Here is an 18782-nt window from a genome sequence, read left to right on the forward strand (position 1 = left end):
AGTTGTCTTGCTCAGTTCTACGCAACGAAACGATACTCTGAAAAGAATGTACTAAATTTTAATAAGTCATTTGTTTGTGAATAGAGTACTCAATATATAATAACTAATAATATCTAAATATTTAATAAATATAAAGATATATTTAGATACAAAAACCATTAATTTGACTTAACTATCGTCTTTTTATTGAGTAAATATTTAGTTTAAACTGTAAGTTTAGTTTCACTGTAACCGTTTAGTTGATACTATTCAAATAAATATTTATTAAAATTTAGTACAATTTTTTTCTCAGTGCAGCTCCACTCCTTTTGACGGTAAGGCGAAATAGAAGACTCGATATTTCCTGAAAGGTTCTATAAAAATATAGTGCGATAGTGCACTACTCGGGGTACTGAGGATCATAATTTTGCAGGTAACAGTGGTTTTGTGTAAACCTCGGATTTGCGCCGTTCGCGGAGTTCCAAAGGCCGATCGGCGGGAATCGATAACGGTGGCCGAACGACGACCTCTGCCATAAAGCCTCGGAAGATGGCGGCGGCAGCGGTGGCAGCGGTGCCGGCGGTGGCGGCGGCGAAGACACGGTGGTGAAGGAGGCGGTGTGGCGGTGGAAAGTAGCCAAGTAATGAAGTCGCGGCGGCAGTCGGCCGCGGTCTTTTGAACGATTCGTGGAACTGTATAAGTACCGTATGAGAACAGCGCGCTCCGAAACTCGCGCCCATCAGACGATCCTGCACTCAGGAATGAGGTAACCGCCGGCGAGACGGGTTTGATTCTTAGGCATTCGCAACACGTAGAAACTATCACCGGCGAACTACTTGGCAGGTGAGCGTCACGTTCTTTCGATCGATTCTTCGATTCCTGCCTGTACGCTGTGGTAACGCCATGAGAACTTTGTCTGTATCCTGGGTCTTTCCCGCGTCGATATTTTTGGATCATCATTCATGCGCATGAGATCTTGACTGTGACGACTGTGATAAATTCGTGGAATAGTAGGATTTCGGGACAAAAAGATGTAAAGCAAGTCACTTTATAAAAAAAGATATAGTAGTTGCGTAAAGCAAGCGTAATTAAGGGACCGACATATATATATATATATATATATTCCTTGTTCTATATCATTTCATTTTGTTCTATTTCTATCCCCTTATAGATAAGAAACATGCATGTGCGTGAGTGTGTATATATACATCCACACAAAATTAAGAAAAGTAAAAATGTAATTACGAAAATGAATGATTATCAAAATTAAGTTAAATACTGTTGTTAAAATAAAAATTGTTTTCCGTTTCTCATATTTGTTCAGATCTGCAAGTTCGTGCAATATGTTGTACAATATATAGTATTATATATTATTGTTATTGCACAATATATAGTGTTATATATCATTATTACTGCTATAATCATGCTTTTAACATTATCGCTATTACACGATATTACAATTAAATAGAAGATCATCAATTTGTCTATATCTCGATTATTTCCCGATGTCACTAAAATGAGTCACGCGTACGAGTATAATATTTCCTTGAATGTAGCAGCTGCGAAAGAAACCACATAGAGTACTTCTATGGTCATGTTCGCAACTTCTATGGCCATGGCGTCTTTATCATTATACCAGTACATTTGTATGTATGATGTAACGGCATACTGATGTTTCGGATGATCGCCGGCAGACGTTCGCACGTGTATCTTCCGCTATATAGTCATAGAAAAGACGGCGTTATCGCTGCGCAAATTTATCGAAGCGCAATAAGCTGACACAGGTGTGAGACTATAGACGTATCGGATGTACAGACGGAAAGAGAAGATAAGTTGGCTTTTGAGGCAGGTAGCGGCTTTCGGAACCGGATAATAAACCAGTTTAATGCAGATTCTACGATTAAAACTCGTAATATATCACGCTTCTACGAAGGATGATGTCTATCATCGGATTCTCTCATACTTGCTCAAAATGTAAATCTTTCCGAATTGGGTATACTTCTCGAATACTGATACCAATATTTTGCAATTATAATACGTTAACACATTCTTTAACGTGTGAAATATCACGCCAACGTGATGCGGACCATTCGCAATGACTGATTCAAAGATACAGAAAATTGCTGATTCGTAATATCTGAAATGGCAATTTCAAAATTGATATTGCTTTTGCAGGAAAATACACTTGGGCATTCATTCTTTTCTAAGAAGTTGAATCCTATAGCGAAAAGTTTTTACGTCTATGGTTTGTCCTATAAATGCCAAGTCGGCATTCATCGAATATATTTAGCGACTTCCTGTACAGGTATCTTTACCATCTCCCTAAGTATCTCATGTCATTTATATCTAGCTTATCCTGAAATTTCTCGCGATTTTCTTAAACGTTTTTTATTGTTTGTTTTTAACTTTTATAATTTTAATGGAACTAGTAGAGAGTTTTTGTAATACCGTTTATCCAGATACGATGAGCGTTAAGAGGTTATCAACTAATTAAGAGAAAGATAACGTAACTTTAGCATTTATCTGAATCACGTTATTGCAAAAATTCCCTAATGACTGGCTACATATAATCATAGCTTTAACGAATTCGGTTGGACGCTCTAGTTCGCACCAGTGCGTATTAAAGCCGCGTGCAAATATTTCAAATTATAAAATATAGATTTTACTTTAACAGCGCAATAAAATGTATTGAGGATTTTATAATTTAATCCGTTTTTGTATTTATATCAAACACACATTTATATCAATCTGTGTACGCGTAACGGTTTTAATGTGCACCGGTGCGCACTGAGTGCATCCAATCAAGTTCGCTATTTGGTAAATATTTGTCACATCTGTCCGTTGTAAGAAAAAATACTGGGATTAGTTATTAATTGTAAATTCTCTCTCTCTCTCTCTCTCTCTCTCTCTCTCTCTCTCTCTCTCTCTGTCATTTGAGGAATAATGTATAGTTTATGCAGTTTCAATACTGACCTGTGTAATTCACATAACTGCAACGTCTGCCTTGTTTTCCACATTTAGTTCGACGTTTTTTTATGAACCGTTTATCTTTGACCCGAGTATAATAAAAGTTTACAGTTATGAACGCAACCCTTCAAGTGGTAACTTCTGATAAGATAGTCGCCATATCAACTTGCGTTTCTTCAACGACGTTATTTGCAATTTGATGCGGTACTGTTGGATTATCAATCGGTTCCTTAACGTGTGATTTACTTTTTACCGCTTTCAAGTAAGAATTTATTCTTAAGGGAAATTTATGTCTTTATGTTATACAAATGCCGTTTTATCTGTTTTTATTTTTAATTGTTTAAAATGCAATTATTTTATTTGTTATATAAGCTTACTTAAAAACGTAAGTGTTCAATATTCGCTGTTTTATTTTACGACGACCGACGTTGCGTAACGTTAGTATTCACGTGTTAAGCACACGAGACTTTTTTACGATTTTGCGCAAATGATTATCATATTTCTCGCGTGACCGGCGAACACGCTTGAGACAAGATGCAAAAGATGCTCTTGTAATTTCGAAAAGTCCTCCCTCTTTGCGCACCTAAAGTTAATCTTTTCAAAACTTGGCGACGAGATGATTAACGTCACATGCAGTTAAATCTACTTGATTTTACAGATAATATATGAAACGTATTTTTACCGTCCAGTTAGCTTGGAAGGAAGTCAAGATCAGCTCTGATATCGTGTTTTAGGCATAAGATTAATCGCAATTAACAGAGAATTAAGTCCTAAGTTTAATGACCGACTTAGCAATTGTCAGATGAGTAAAGGAATCAACTAATGACGTTAATTGCCCGAGCTTATTACGGCAACTTGAGCTTATCTGACAGTTTATCTACTCTCGTAATTCATCTTTTTCTTCATTAGGTTACCCGCGTAATGAAGTCTTTCGATATATCATTGTGGGATAAATAAGACAAACGGATGTTGTTTAATCTCGAGTCGGCCGCATACAACAGATTAGATCATAGACCTTGTTCTACTAGCTTTCTATTCCGTCGTGGGGGACTGTGAGGACTTTTTTGTGTACATCGATCCCCAATTCATCCATTTGATTATCTCGTGGGCTTAAGTGCCATTTAATGTAAAAGTTCCGTCACGGCCAATTATTTTCAGATCGCAGTAACATCGATAGTGAGAACAAATTATCACTTATGATAATGTTCGGCAATCTTGTGTGCTTTAAAGTATATATCGATCTTAAATTACCACTAAAGCAAATAGATGGAAGATCATCGCGTTTCATTCGTCCGTTCGTTCATAGATGAAGTTAACGACTGCGGGTCTTTTCGTCTCGTTTCAAAAAAGCGTTTAGAGAGTTATCTCGCCGATGGTTAATAGCTATGTTTATACTGTGCGACTTACGCGATCTATACGGTATGTGCCTTTGTGTAATTTATAGGATAAACAAGGACAGCTATTGTATAGATCGCGAATTAAGCGCACGGTGTAAATGTAGCCATTAAGCCGTTCCTGTTATTATTTTTATTCTTATATCCAACATTATTCGACAGTCGAAAACTGCTATCATGATAGTGTATCAATTCTATTATACGTCAATCAAGACTTACACTTAGAATGTGTTGCAGAGAAATTCTAGCAAAGCTGACGTTATTTTGACGCCAATTTGTGCTATTTTCGCAGAAATACGGTATATTCGCTTTTGTGAATTATAAATATAAGTATAGCGGTATATCGACGGCAATGATTATCGTGTCTTCTTGTATTTTCATGTTTTTCTCATAATTATATACGTATATCGTTCATTTATTACAACAATGACATAATTCAAAATTGACTTGAAAATGACGACAAACGTCAGCTTATTTGTTGAGATGTGATTTCAGCGCGAAAAAGTCATTAGCTTATTTTAATACATAGAAAATTTGCACTCTGCTATGAATTCTCGTCGCATTTCTTTTAAATCTTGTGCATTATCTGTTCGATTATATTCCTTGAAAATAGCAATCTTTTATCCGCTAAAATAGCAGGAAAGCATAGAGTAAATATAACAATGAAACATAATTAAAAAAAACAAAACTAATTTTCTACTTGCCCGTAGAAAAATTTCAAGAATATTCACGTCAATTCTCAAAATACTGTTCGACAGATTTTTCAAGATGTGATGCGTTGAAGAGTTCTTCTCTGAAAACGCCAAGCGTGTAAACTTCTCTTTCGTTGCATCTACCCTTTGCCTCTTCTAATAATTAAAGTGTCAGATTATCGCGTTTTATCAACGTCTACACATATGCGCGATTGTTTACTTTATCCAAGCAAAGTCGAGTTCGCGAACCCGGAAGTGGTAAAGTTTAACGCTCTTTCGTATCACATGTACAATACAATCTCGTTTAACATAATTGAATTGTGGCGGACTCAATGCAATTTAAGTATCTAATTGTACTTGACATTCTAATTCGAGCCTCAACATGTGAAAAAGCCCAAAATTTTACACAGGAATCTAATCGCTATTTTAAATTTTCTTACATTTCTTTTCATGTTTATGTGTTTATGGCATTATTTTTCTAGTGTACACATTGCATTATGACTGATAATTATTCAAAAAACGGTAACGTAAATTAATATTAATAATATAAATATTAATATATAATACAATATTAAGAGTAAAAATGATATTAGTATACTATCAATATTAGCATGAATAATATTAATATAAACATTAATATTTATATTAATATATAAAACCAAAAATTTCTAATTCGAAATTTTGCATGTGCCTACATTTTCAACAATACTTTCATTAAGGAAGTGACAATATGCGTAAGTTATATAAATAATAAATAAACGAAAAATAAAAAAACTTTTTTTTTTTTAAATATTTTATTCAAAAGAAATCTAATTGCATAAGAAAGATTTCACATTTTTTGCTCATTTTCTACTTAATTGTTTAGATTTATTTATTTATGTTGTCATTTTTTAAATAAAGGCATTGTTAAAATGTTGGGCTTTTACAACAATGCAAAGTTTGGGCAAAACATTCATAAAAAACTTTTATTTTCTGCGATTTTCGACAAGTAGAAGCAAAAAATAAGCCTCTACAAAGACTTTTTTCTTAGTTTATCCATTTCTCCTAAAACTTTAATTTGATATATTCTTGTGAAAAATATGATATAAAAGTAATAAAAAGAATGACGAAATAATTTAAAAATATATTTTTCTTATCGTAAAAAAAAATAATATAAAAGTTATTTTTTTCTAGTTATAATTTAATACTAATATTATTAATTTATTAATACTAATATTATTAATTTATTAATACTAATATTATTAATACACTAATAATTATCAATATATTAATACTATCATTAATATTAATATTAATATTAACATTGTATTATACTAACATTAATAACAACAATATTAATTTATATTACTATTTTTCGAATAATTATCAATCATAAGTCATGACGCATATTTATGATGAATATTCAAAGGGAAACGCATCTTGAATATGTTCCGATACTTCAGCAAGTGCAGATTGGTAGGCGTTTCTGTCCGCGTGCGTACACACATTAAGTTTTTCATTTCTTCGATTTATCTTAAATTGAAGACCGTGACTTATAACAATGATGATAATAACAAAACATTAGAATAATGTCAAGTGAGTCATAATGTCCTTTTACAGTAGCGCGACAAATCCATATATAGTCGGTACAAACGCGTGAAGTAAACCGTAACAATTTTGCGTAACAAATTTGCACATCTATTCACTTGTCATAAGCGAAAATAACGATACTGTCGATTGTTGGCGGGAGTTATCTTACATGTGCCGTTTTTTTACATCACAGACGTTTCAAAGTTCAAGGTGTGTCCAAAGATAAGAATATACGTATAATGAACTTAATCTGTACAAAATATTGAGAGGAATTCTGTCAATTTACTGTAAAATTTATTGTGAAATCGTAATATTTTAAAATAACGCAATAACGTGCTCAATATAATGTAATAGGTAGAATGATAAAGTATATAAATAAAATTTCTGTTATAATAACGTGCTTATATAAATTTGCTAAATTCGTTTTAAATTTTTGCAAAACAATGTAATCAAAATATTGATTGTTTTATTGTGTACATATTTCAGGTGACGCGCAAATAATACATCAACAACATGCCTACAAAGGTAAGCAGCCATCTCGCAATATAACTCTGTCATTGCATATATTTATAATTTATTCACATCTTCATTTGCGTCATAATTATCTTGCGCAACTCATTCACGCTACTAATGTCATCTCATCTCATGTCATTACAATAAACACTATCCATTATATCTTATTTTTAACATAGACCAACGAGAGGCCGCCGACAGAGTTGGATACCTTCTTACCCCAAGATGGATCCAATCTTAAGGATGGCATTCTATCCGCCAAGTAAGATTTCGATTAATTTCATTGAAAACATTAATCGAGAGAACAAAATGTGATTTATAATGCGCAAACGTATAAAATGCTAATTGCTAAAAGTTTTGTATTCATTTAACTTTCAGATATATTGTACAAGTTGCTCCACGTGAGGTTGAAACTGCACTGGGCGATGAGAAGAGTTTCGATCCCTTCGCGGAACGCAAAGTCGACAATCCGACAACGTAAGAATCAACATCTTTCTTTTAATAATAATCTCGTATATACACACACGTATATACACATAAATTTTGTTTTATCTTTGTGTTTTTACTCTTTTATATCTATGAAGCAAATTTGGTGATATATACTAAATATTTTTATCTTAGTCGTTAATTTTTTTAATGATTTGGATTGACGTGATTAATGTGTGAGCAACTATAATATATTATGATGTCTTCAGGGATTGCGATACGTTAACGCACTTATTAAAAGCTTCTCTTGGCACTGGAATACTAGCTATGCCCATAGCTTTTAAGAGTGCTGGATTGCTTTTGGGTATCTTTGCCACGATACTCGTTGCATTCGTATGCACGCATTGCGCATATATTCTGGTGAGTTCCTAAAGATAAAGATTCGTATTTAGTCGTAGTTACCACTATAGATAGCTTAATTTTATCTTTCATAAGCTAGGATTGATTAACGTATCTTGTTTTCAGGTCAAATGTGCGCATGTGCTCTATTACAAAACTCGAAAAGCAGAAATGGGATTTGCTGAAGTTGCCGAAACAGCTTTCAGTATCGGACCTCAGTGGGCGAGAAAGTTTGCGAAACCTTCCAGGTTATCAACTTTGTTTTTCGAACATATGATTAATTCTTTAGCAACTTTTTTGATTAGCGAATTTCTCTTCTGTTTATAGATATCTCATACAGATTAGTCTATTTACTACATATTACGGTACCTGCAGTGTGTACGCAGTAATCGTGGCCGCTAATATCAAGCAGATTATCGAGCATTATCAAGATGTTAATGTTGGCGAATACAACATCCGTTTGATCACTGCTTATTTGCTGATTCCGCTGATCCTTCTTAGTTGGATACCCGACTTGAAGTATCTCGCGCCAGTTTCGATGGTGGCGAACATTTTTATGGGAACAGGACTGGGAATAACATTTTACTATCTCGTTTGGGATTTGCCGCCATTGTCTTCAGTGCCTTTAGTAGCTACAATCGAAAGCTTCCCGCAATTTTTCAGCATCACTATCTTCGCTATGGAAGCGATTGGCGTAGTGATGCCTCTGGAGAACAGTATGAAGACGCCGCAACACTTTGTAGGAATTTGCGGAGTTCTCAACAAAGGAATGTCTGGTGTTACACTTGTATATATTTTTCTTGGATTTCTCGGATATGCTAAGTATCAGGATGAGACGCTGGGTAGCATCACTCTAAATCTACCAACAGAAGAAATGTAAGAGCTTAATTTGGCAGAATTGTAAAACTTTTATTCTTATAATAGCATGTATCATTCAATTTGATTTTCTATATCTCTGTCAATAATTACTTTTCAGAGCGGCACAAGTTGTGAAGATACTGATTGCCTTAGCCGTTTTTTGTACTTTTGGTTTACAATTCTACGTGTGCCTCGATATTGTATGGAACGGTGTAAAAGATCGTTTTGAGAAGAGGCCGCTTTTAGCCAACTATTTCGTAAGGACGGTGCTAGTAATAGGCGCAGGTATGTGTATATTCAGATCTTATATATATTTTAAAAATATCTTTTAAGTACAAAATTGATGATGTATTATGGAATAATCATTCGTGTTGTACAGTTCTCCTTGCCGTGGCCGTGCCGACAATCGAACCATTCATCGGCCTAATTGGTGCATTTTGTTTCTCCATTTTGGGCCTTCTTATTCCGGTCTTCATCGAAACCGTAACTTATTGGGATGTCGGCTTCGGACCGGGAAACTGGGTAGCCTTGAAGAATATAATTATATGCGTGATAGGTCTGATGGCATTAATATTTGGATCACGTAGTGCTATAATGGATATAGTAAAATTGTATAATGCTTGATAGACAAAACATTTTCCATTTTTTATGTAGTACAAATATTTCTACAATGTACAACAAAATTTTCTATCAGATCTATCCATGGTATGACTAACGGTATTAAATATATATTATATACTCGCAGACAGATTTTATTGGAATTTTACAGAATCGAATGTATTTAAATTGTATATAGGTCAAATTTTCTGATATTTCTTTGAGATTTCAGACTTTCATAAATATAAATTTTTTTAGATCCGCTGATTTTAATAGGAATATCTTTTTACGAAAATTCAGTGTATTTTTTTCTATACTTGTATAGATAGAAAAACTTTTTTAAATAATTTTAAAAATAACATATGGATATTTTATAGGACAGAAATTAAAAGCAGATTTAGATTTAGGGGCAACAGCAGTATTCATTTAAGAAAATGCAAAATAATGAATTATCGTGAGCATAATGTACGAATGTATCCTAAAGAATGCGTGAAGTTTCTGTAGGAAATAATTTTTATATTATTGGAATGTTTTGTTATTTAACTTTACATAAAAGTTCTGCATTTATACAAAATTGTAATGAAAGAAGTTTTAGGCTAATTTATCAATTTATAGAAAATATTTTTACAATATAGAAAGATATGAATAAAGCGTGTAGTGCGTAATTTTATTAATTTCGCTAAAATGTTGCAATTTAATATTGTATTAAATTTGTATTTTAATATTGCAAAAATGTTATATAAAAATTAATATATATTTTATGAAAAAGATGTTTTAAGGATTTGGAACCATTTAAAAACTACAGAGTTTGCATGAAACGAATGTGTGTTATCTGTGGAAAAAAAATATATTGCTCAAGCAAAGTGTATCACACAGCCTTCCTGCATTGCATTTAGAATTAACATCAAAATATACTTTTCCGAATTGATATATGTATGGTGTAATAAGACAAGGCGTAACGTTGCATATAAGAGTGATAGCATACTAAAAACAACCAATCAAATTTGGGTCCAAATGCAATTTCCTGCATATATAATAGCAGTAGCATACTTAGAACAGCTAATCAAATTTGGGTCCAAATTCATTCTTCTACTACACATTTGCGGGAATGTTTCGCCTTGTATTTTTGCATCATAGATTATAGGAGACATAGGAGACACATAATACACTGTTCCTCCTCTTTTACAAGCGGATAAAAGTTTGTATCGATATAAATGTGTGAAACTTTTGCTATTTGTAACGCATGGCACTGGCTGAAGTTACATAAAATATAAATGATTTTACATTTTGTAAAGACAGCTTTATTCCTCAAATCATTTTTCCATTTTTTGTCTTACATGAAATATCATGTATGTAATATTGTAATATGTATTTTAAGATTTTACATAAAAATATCAATGCTATAATAGAATTTATAATGTTTTGTTATCATCCACCAATTAAAAGATAAATAATTTGAACATTTTATAAATAAAACATTCTTTTATTTTTTTTCTTGTAAACTTATAAGCTATATTTATTACATAAGCGCATTATTAAAATATAAAATGTTAAGACTATACAATAGAGTAACTGTAATCGTTTTTTCAATATACATTATATGGAGTATACACATCAGGTATCTTGTGAATGCTCCAAAAAAGATCCAATTAATATCAGCATAACAAATAAAATTTATTTCTCTAGCGGTGCATAATTAAGTAATTTTTCAATTAAATCTACATGTCCAAGTAACATCCTACGACAGCAGTATCTTTTCAGACCTAGTGCGTCCAAGGCATCTCTGTAACATATATATCATCTTTATAATTATACTTTATCTTTTTGTCATTTTAATATATTATATATATAGGCAAATTTTTTAATCTATTGATCGATCAACTGCATTATGTGTAAATACAGTTTTTGTAGATTAAAATTGCATTTGTGCTTAATGCGATTACTTAATCATTAGCTGCATTCAGCAGAACATTTATTTTGTAACTCTGTTGGAAGTTCTCAACAATCATAAAACGGTTACACAAAACTGTCGTGTTCTGCTGAATACAGTCATTTGCTGCGTTCAGCAGAATATTTATTTGGAAACTATTAAAAGTTTCTTCACTGAGATAGAATAATTTCTCTATATTTAAAAGTATAATAAAAATATAAAGGAATACAGTTGCAAAGTAAACATTCTGCTAAACGCGGCTAATGAATTAAAAATGAATACTCGTTTATTATCGTTAAAATAAAACAAAAGATGATTTAATTAGTAAAAAAGGCACTTGTTAACTAACGATTCAGTTTCGAGGTTAGAAATAAAACAAGACGCTCTTACCCTTCGGTATACTCCGCTTGAAGGAGTCCCAGATATGCTTCCCATTTATTTCCAATGACTTTTCCGCAGGTGAAGCATCGCACAGGAATGATCATCGTGATAACTCTTGATTTGCAGCTTGATTTATTATATTTTTCACAACGACAATCCAAATTCCATGCACGTGGAACGTCCTAAAGCGTGGTTACATTGAAGACGCCATTGCAGTGCAGTCAAGTGCAGTTAAATTTGCGGAAAGGTGCGACAAAGGGTTGCCACACCATTTTCAAAACTAGAAATTTACAGGAGATCAAAAATCCCGGACTTTCGCTTTCAAGCATGCAAAAATGCGCATTAGGCTGGTTTGACTGCATTAAAAAAATTGCTAATTGTAATATTTAGATCTAATCATAACCTAATTTCTTAATTATCGTAATAAAATATTTTACGTAACTATTAATTAAAAGTGTTACATTTTCTATTTTAAATAAATAATTGTAATTTGTAGAAAATCGACAAGAAAAGCAAAATGATCTAGTAAATATCTAGTAATAATAAGTTTTGCAGTTGGCAATCCAAATGATCAAGCAAATTGACAAAAATGGCGAGGTGATCGAATATGATCGCTTGAGTTTCTATGAATTGTTGAGAAATTTTTTTATTTTGTCATCATTCATCAGACGGAACAAAGGTGCGAATGCCTTTCGAGAGAACGGCTAGATGTATCGACAAGGTACTATAATCACATGTCACATATCTCGGTGTTTCATTCATAGCCAATTTTATTTAAAATCGTCTTAAATACAGTCTTAAGATGATTATAAGTCAGTAATCATCGTAATCACGCTTATATAAAACGCTCATAAGCCAATCACATTTATAATTATTATATTTATATTTCTTAATTTTATTATAATAAGATGGTTTTGAAATAAGAACGCATTATGTGAATATCGATCGTAAAAAAACTAAAAAAGGGAGTGATAATTGTAATATTCTTGAGCATTGTTGGCATGAGCGCAAGTAAAGACTTTTCTCAAAAGGGGCGACAATACAGCAATGCTCACTCTATTGTTTCGGAAATTTTGAATAAACTCCAGGTTGAAAAGAAATTGTAGCTCGGCGCGGCGGGAGGTTTAAATCTGATGTCCTTTTTAGAAGTAACCTTCTTTCTCTCTTCTCGAAGAGGAAAAGAGACGAGGAATGAATGCTGCATATTTAACTGAAAAAAAAAAACAGACCTTTTACTTTAAAAATGTGTTATGCGAGAAAGCAATATTTTAAAAAACAATACTATACATATAATTGCGTGTATTTAAAAAAATTAAAGTTTTAAATTAGTTAATGTTCTTCTCATTCTTTTGCGAGTGTATAATTGGATTATTTTATATAACGTACATATATATATTTTCGAGAAAAGCCGAGGAATATTTCTCTAGGTCGTTCGCGATCATTAGTATGATTAAAAATTAGATTAACTCATAATAATATAACACTTATTTTATTATTCATTATTATCCTGATGTTTCGTAAACATTGGTAGATCGATCTATGGTCGTGTTTTTACCAAATTAAATTAATAGCTCACAAGGAGACTGTCATCGATTTAATTAATGTACTTTAGAGTATGTTGTAGTAACAGAGCATCGAAAAAGTATTAGATCCATATTTTTTTTATCTGCTATTATCTCATAGTTTAGAAACGAAATTAAAAACAGTTTAGGAACAGATTGAAAAGATAACGGATTTTTTTTATTTTGAGCTAATATCTGCAAAATTATGAGATATATGTATAAAAAAAATGTCTTGCACAATTAAAAGTTGTATAGTACTTCATATTTTTAATATGACGCTGTAAATTTACTCCTAGGGATTAATTACGACCCCTAAACTTTGAGATAAGCGATTAAATAAATAAATATATATGTAGTCTAATATATATTATTTAACGCCCCACAACATATCCAAATATAAGCGCATCAAAATCGATTCCCTTAATTGTTACGCAGTCATTTGATAAAATTCGTGAATGAATCAATCAATCCATGAATCTCACTATTAATTCATTTCAATGAATTAATCATTTCATTTTGTGAATCATTTCATCCTTGTTTACCAGTTATGTTAATCATCCGTCTCTCGCTAGAAAATTCCGTGTCGGCAGAAATTTGTATTGATGATCGATAATTCATACTTGCATGGCAACGAGCATGGTCCACGTCGCCATTTCTTCGCGTCGAGTACTGAACTCCGAACAATCCGAACCGAGCTCCGAAGTGGAGCCGCGTCGCGGAACAGCTGCGATCGAAGGGGCCGCGGTGGCTGGCGGGAGCGCACGCTTTCGCGAAAAGGGGGGCGACCGTCGACCGACGGAGCTGCGTGGTAAAGGGGGATAGGAGGAACGAAAAGAGAAGGAGGAGGAGGAGGAGGCCGCGTTGCGATCCGGATACTTAGTAGTGGTGATAGGCACGCACACACTTAGTGGAGAGGAAAGAAGCCCGCGATAGGAGAGAGAATGAGGAGAGAACGAGAGCTCGCGTCGTAAACACGAATGCACGAACGTACGTACGCACGCACGCACGCACGCATGCACGCACGAACGCACGCACGCACGAACGCACGCACGCACGCACGCACGCACGCACGCACGCACGCACGCATTCATTCCCGCACGTACATACGGCACGGCCAGCCGGAGCAGATGGAGTGGACTGTGAGCTTTCTCCTTTATCGTCCGCTGAATGGAGGCATGCTGTGAATACTGTACGGTGCACCGCCACGCTCCTTGGATCTTCGCTGTAAGAATCGCGCGTCATCGGGCACGAGTGGCCGAGGGGGGAAAGAGAGCGACGGTTCGTCCATCTGTCTATTCGTTTGATTCGCGGCGGCGAGGTGGCCGCGACGGAATTTCCGCGCGCCGAATAAAAACGGCGGCGCGACGCCGCGACGCGACGCGACGCGACGCTACGCGGTTAAATTACGCGCGGTGACAGCGCGAATCAGTTGGGTTATGTCGGCGGTCGTCGCCGTATCCCGACATTCTCGACGTCCCCGCGTTCCGCTCGCACGCCTTCCGGACGCGTTCCATTCGTCGACGAGCGTTCCTTAGGCTCGCCTTGGACCGAGCCAAGTCGAACGGAATCAACGGAGTGGAGCGTCGCGGTGCCCGCGTCGCGCGCCTTCCGTCGCGTCGGCCTGTTGTCAAAATCAGCTGCCATTGCTGACTTCGGTGCTCCTTCTCTTTTCTCTATTTTCATTCGCCATGAAAGTCGTCGCGTCGGCGATCTCGTTGTGCCGTAGCTCTTGATTCCCCTGAACGCTCCTCTTTCGCGATTCGCTCTTCTTCGTTTTGTCTTTTCGTTATCGTGACCTCGGAGAAAAAAGTGCCAATTAAGCATCGCGGAGATTTTCTTTATGTACGATCGATTTATTGTCAAGGTATATTGTTTTGCCTAGATTTGCAGCCGTTGAATCTTTTATTCTTTCGGAGAATTCATTTTCGTGAGATAAACGCGAGAATGTGGTGTATTATATATGTAAAGCTTGACAAAGAGAGTTTAGACTGACAAAGAATTTATTGAATGAATATTAATATATGTTTAGGAGCATATATTTATTTATATTCATATAATTCACTTAGTTTTTATTTATAATGTTTGAGAATATGTTGCAGGCTCGGAAGGCTGGAACCTCGATTTACATCAGCAGAGCAAAGAAAAGAAAACGTCAAGATAGAACATTTATAAAAGTTAGTGTGAGAAGTAAGTGGGTGGTGAATTTGTTAAGAACAATATAGAGAGTAAGGGTACAAGATAAGTACGAAAGTGGTAAATGCAGTGGCTGAAGAAGCGATGGACCCATCGTTGTTTGTCGCATACACTCCTCAAACAAACGGAGTTCCATCGGAGTCCAAGCTTGCTACCTACATGGTAACTCCTTCTTTTTTGCATTAATGGAAATAAAATTATCTCGGTATCGGATAATTATTTTGTATAAATCATCTTATACAGAATCACCAAAGTCCTGGCATAGGCTTGAGCACAAACTCAATGACCAAGCATTTGTCCAATCTTTCTCTGGACTCGCAAAAGAAGGTAACTGCCAGTCCCGAATTTGTGCCAGGAAGAGGCCTTACGGGCAGCAATAGTAGTTCGCCGAATCTCTTTAACAATTCCTACACTCATTCGCAAGAAAATGTAGGTGGCACGACATACTTCTATTTTGGGAATACCGGCAGTGACGCTGTCGGATCTGAGGATGGTACTGAGGCCGTAAGTCCAAGTCTTGGCTTGCTTTACTGCCTGTTTTACCTGCTTAACTGACAAGATATAACAAGAAGATTTTGCACTGTTCTTTTTTTAACTTTAATATTAGATTGGACCCGTAGCAACGGGACAGATTGGTTACGTCTATCCGGGCACACCTTCACATCTACAACCTGTGAAAACGGTAAAACCACCCTCTTCTAATAATTCCTCTGCTCCCTCCACCCCTCCCCCTCAGGCTACTCCCAGCTTCTTTGTCAGTGAAAACTTGCGACTGGACATCCTGCAAAAGAACGCATTGACATTGGCACAGCCCGATATCGTACGATTTCCTGACTTACCTAATGAGGTTGACAATTATCACGAACTCTGTCCTCTGGAGCCAATTCATAAACCTGCTTCGACGGTTCTTGGGTATCAAACTTCTACGTACAAGGCCACCAGTATCAAGACTGGCACGCGATACTGTTTACGTCGTATTCACGGTGAGTTTAAGTTTTGACTCGAGGGGATCCTACTAAATATCACAGAATATTATCAGTTTGGCATTTCATATTTTGCTCGTACTTGATGCTTACAGATTTTCGACTCGCGAACACCAAGTGTATGGTACTGGTTGACATGTGGAAGCGATTGTCACATACAAATCTAGTTCAGCTGAGAGAAGTTTTTACCACTAAGGCATTCGGTGATCATTGTTCGTATTTCATGATGTCTTTCATTTCTTTTTGTACATCACTTATGCATATCGCACTCCCGCCGAATTACTTTTTTTTCCAGCCATGGTTTTTGTATATGATTATCACCCTGCCTCGGAGACATTACTGAATAAACATTTTGCCTCAACTGAGCTTAACGGTTACACCGACCCGTTCTCGTCGGATCCCAATGCACCACGGCCTTATAGTCATACCAAGAACACTATTCTAAGACAGCAACATAGTAGCATGCTACCGGAAAGTGTTATTTGGAGTTACATCATTCAACTCACTGCCGCATTTCGTGTTATTCATGCCGCTGGTTAGTATTTCGTTGTCCTCATTTTATTGTCTGCCTTAAAGAACCATAAATATTTTATAACATGTAACTCCGTATCCACAAATCTTGAAATTTTTGTTTTATTTAATTCATCTTGTTGATTTAATTCTGTATTAACTTGACCTACGTTTTACAGGTTTGGCATACAGATGCTTAGATCCCACCAAGGTATTACTTACCTCACGGACGCGACTTCGTTTGAGTTGTGTCGCCATTCCAGACGTGGTCACTCTAGATGGAAACACTGCAAATCCACTTACCCTCATCCCACATTATCAGCAAGAAGATTTAGTAGCACTTGGCAAGCTGGTCTTAGCACTGGCATGTCGAAGTCTTATCGCCGTCCATCGCGACAATATGTCAGCCTCCATCGAGCTGATTACACGTTCCTACTCCACCGACCTTCGAAATCTTATTCTGTAAGTTTGTAACCCTGACAATGGATAATCTTAATTACTTGATTTAAAAATTATTAAGTGTAAAACTTTAGTAATCCACGAAAAGAATCTTCAATATACATATATCTCAAATTTATTATAGTTAGTATGAGTTTTGTTTATGCAAAAATGCTAATGTGTCGATGGACAGAGCAGAAGAAAATTCTGCTGGTTTCTAATTTCATTCCATGTAATCCAATCTACAGTGACAAATTAGAAATATTTTAAATATATGACACATTTTTAGGTACTTGCTGTCGAATCAATCCCGTAAGAGTGTCACGGATCTCATGCCAATGATTGGTGCAAGATTTTATACACAATTGGATGCCGCCCAGTTACGATTGGATGTTCTGGAGAACGAACTTGCCAAGGAACTAGAAAACGGACGATTATTTAAATTGCTGGTTAAGTTAGCAACCATCAACGAAAGGCCGGAGCTTAATATGGAACCTACGTGGGCAGAGACGGGCGATCGTTATATGCTCAAATTGTTTAGGGACTATGTATTTCATCAAGTCACAGCTGATGGAAGACCTTGGCTGGATCTTGCGCATGTTGTATCCTGCTTGAATAAACTCGATTCGGGTTCGCAGGACAAGGTAATGATTCTTAACACTTTCGGAATGTACGTACATGAAGTAATCTTAAAATGTACCATCACAGATATGCCTCATGTCTCGAGATGAGCAGAGTGTTCTAGTAGTAAGTTACGCAGAGCTACGGCAATGTCTGGAAACGTCATTTGGTGAACTGGTACAATCTACAAAAGATGCTGTTTAAGGATATGTCCTCAATAGCGCATACTCCGAACCATAAATGTGATATCATCACTTAGCGGTACTATCATTTTACTCTTTATCGCAACACTGGAGAGTGAGAACTGTCGAATTGTGTTTGGTGATATAAGAAATAACGCGCAACTCAGTTTTGTATACATAATTTTGATCGTCGAATTAATTAGGTACGAACGCATTACAAATGCGTTGCATTTAGGATGTAAGATGTTAAATTTTCGGGTCTTTAAATCTTAAGGATTAATAGAGTCCTTAAATCTTTTTGGGTTTTTGGATTTTCCAGTTTGGATCTTAGGATCTTTCGACATAGGAATTCTAATTTATGATGATATTTTTTTATTTAATCCCGGATTTCAAAGTGTGAAATTTTTTCTGAAATTCAGTTTAATCTTTAAATTCTTATGTCAAACGATCCTTGGATCTTTGGAGTTTTGATCTCTTGGAAGTGGCGAAGCGTGAGTTTCGAAGGGTATCATGTGATTTCGCGAATCAGCGAGGATTTGGATTCGCTATAAAGCCCATTACGGTACTATACAAAATTGTACACAACTT

The 18782-nt window shown here is 35.4% G+C and overlaps 3 protein-coding genes across 5 annotated transcripts; 2 read left to right on the plus strand and 1 right to left on the minus strand.

Annotated features, from left to right (window-relative positions):
• The first annotated feature begins 422 nt into the window (after positions 1 to 422).
• LOC108745771 (proton-coupled amino acid transporter-like protein pathetic) lies at positions 423 to 9539 on the plus strand. Of its 3 annotated transcripts, none has more exons than XM_018482111.1 (9): positions 423 to 745; positions 7088 to 7126; positions 7294 to 7376; positions 7493 to 7591; positions 7810 to 7960; positions 8066 to 8187; positions 8267 to 8815; positions 8916 to 9082; positions 9177 to 9539. In XM_018482111.1, the coding sequence occupies exons 2-9, from the start codon at positions 7115 to 7117 to the stop codon at positions 9419 to 9421; spliced, it is 1428 nt and encodes a 475-aa protein (XP_018337613.1). In that variant the 5' UTR covers positions 423 to 745; positions 7088 to 7114; the 3' UTR covers positions 9422 to 9539. The 3 variants fall into 3 exon arrangements, with proteins under 3 accessions (XP_018337613.1, XP_018337612.1, XP_018337614.1); XM_018482110.1 differs by having other exon boundaries at positions 424 to 822; XM_018482112.1 differs by lacking the exons at positions 423 to 745; positions 7088 to 7126 and adding an exon at positions 5187 to 5290.
• Positions 9540 to 10906: 1367 nt separating this feature from the next.
• Positions 10907 to 11918, minus strand: LOC108745773 (DNA-directed RNA polymerases I, II, and III subunit RPABC5). Its single transcript, XM_018482113.1, has 2 exons — positions 11715 to 11918; positions 10907 to 11177 (listed from the first exon to the last, which is right to left on the minus strand). Exons 1-2 carry the CDS (start codon positions 11807 to 11809, stop codon positions 11069 to 11071), a joined length of 204 nt encoding a protein of 67 aa, XP_018337615.1. The 5' UTR covers positions 11810 to 11918; the 3' UTR covers positions 10907 to 11068.
• Positions 11919 to 14417: 2499 nt separating this feature from the next.
• LOC108745770 (PAB-dependent poly(A)-specific ribonuclease subunit PAN3) lies at positions 14418 to 18459 on the plus strand. Its single transcript, XM_018482109.1, has 9 exons — positions 14418 to 14491; positions 15367 to 15622; positions 15704 to 15964; positions 16068 to 16443; positions 16539 to 16655; positions 16739 to 16978; positions 17133 to 17415; positions 17681 to 18035; positions 18100 to 18459. The coding sequence occupies exons 2-9, from the start codon at positions 15545 to 15547 to the stop codon at positions 18214 to 18216; spliced, it is 1827 nt and encodes a 608-aa protein (XP_018337611.1). The 5' UTR covers positions 14418 to 14491; positions 15367 to 15544; the 3' UTR covers positions 18217 to 18459.
• The last annotated feature ends 323 nt before the right edge of the window (positions 18460 to 18782 follow it).

The sequence above is a fragment of the Trachymyrmex septentrionalis genome, unplaced genomic scaffold (genome assembly GCF_001594115.1).
Source record: "Trachymyrmex septentrionalis isolate Tsep2-gDNA-1 unplaced genomic scaffold, Tsep1.0 scaffold148, whole genome shotgun sequence".
NCBI classification, from domain to species: domain Eukaryota; kingdom Metazoa; phylum Arthropoda; class Insecta; order Hymenoptera; family Formicidae; genus Trachymyrmex; species Trachymyrmex septentrionalis.

Bases quoted from the DNA above. Each gene is read 5' to 3' on its own strand.
- LOC108745771 (XM_018482112.1), top strand. From the start codon at position 5,237: ATGCGCGATTGTTTACTTTATCCAAGCAAAGTCGAGTTCGCGAACCCG. The intron at 7,377-7,492 runs GTAAGATTTCGA...TTTAACTTTCAG, and splicing joins GATGGCATTCTATCCGCCAA to ATATATTGTACAAGTTGCTC. The intron at 7,961-8,065 runs GTGAGTTCCTAA...TCTTGTTTTCAG, and splicing joins CGCATTGCGCATATATTCTG to GTCAAATGTGCGCATGTGCT.
- LOC108745773 (XM_018482113.1), bottom strand. From the start codon at position 11,809: ATGATCATTCCTGTGCGATGCTTCACCTGCGGAAAAGTCATTGGAAAT. The intron at 11,178-11,714 runs GTAAGAGCGTCT...TATATGTTACAG, and splicing joins CAAGCGGAGTATACCGAAGG to AGATGCCTTGGACGCACTAG.
- LOC108745770 (XM_018482109.1), top strand. From the start codon at position 15,545: ATGGACCCATCGTTGTTTGTCGCATACACTCCTCAAACAAACGGAGTT. The intron at 16,656-16,738 runs GTTCGTATTTCA...TTTTTTTTCCAG, and splicing joins TAAGGCATTCGGTGATCATT to CCATGGTTTTTGTATATGAT. The intron at 18,036-18,099 runs GTAATGATTCTT...GTACCATCACAG, and splicing joins ATTCGGGTTCGCAGGACAAG to ATATGCCTCATGTCTCGAGA.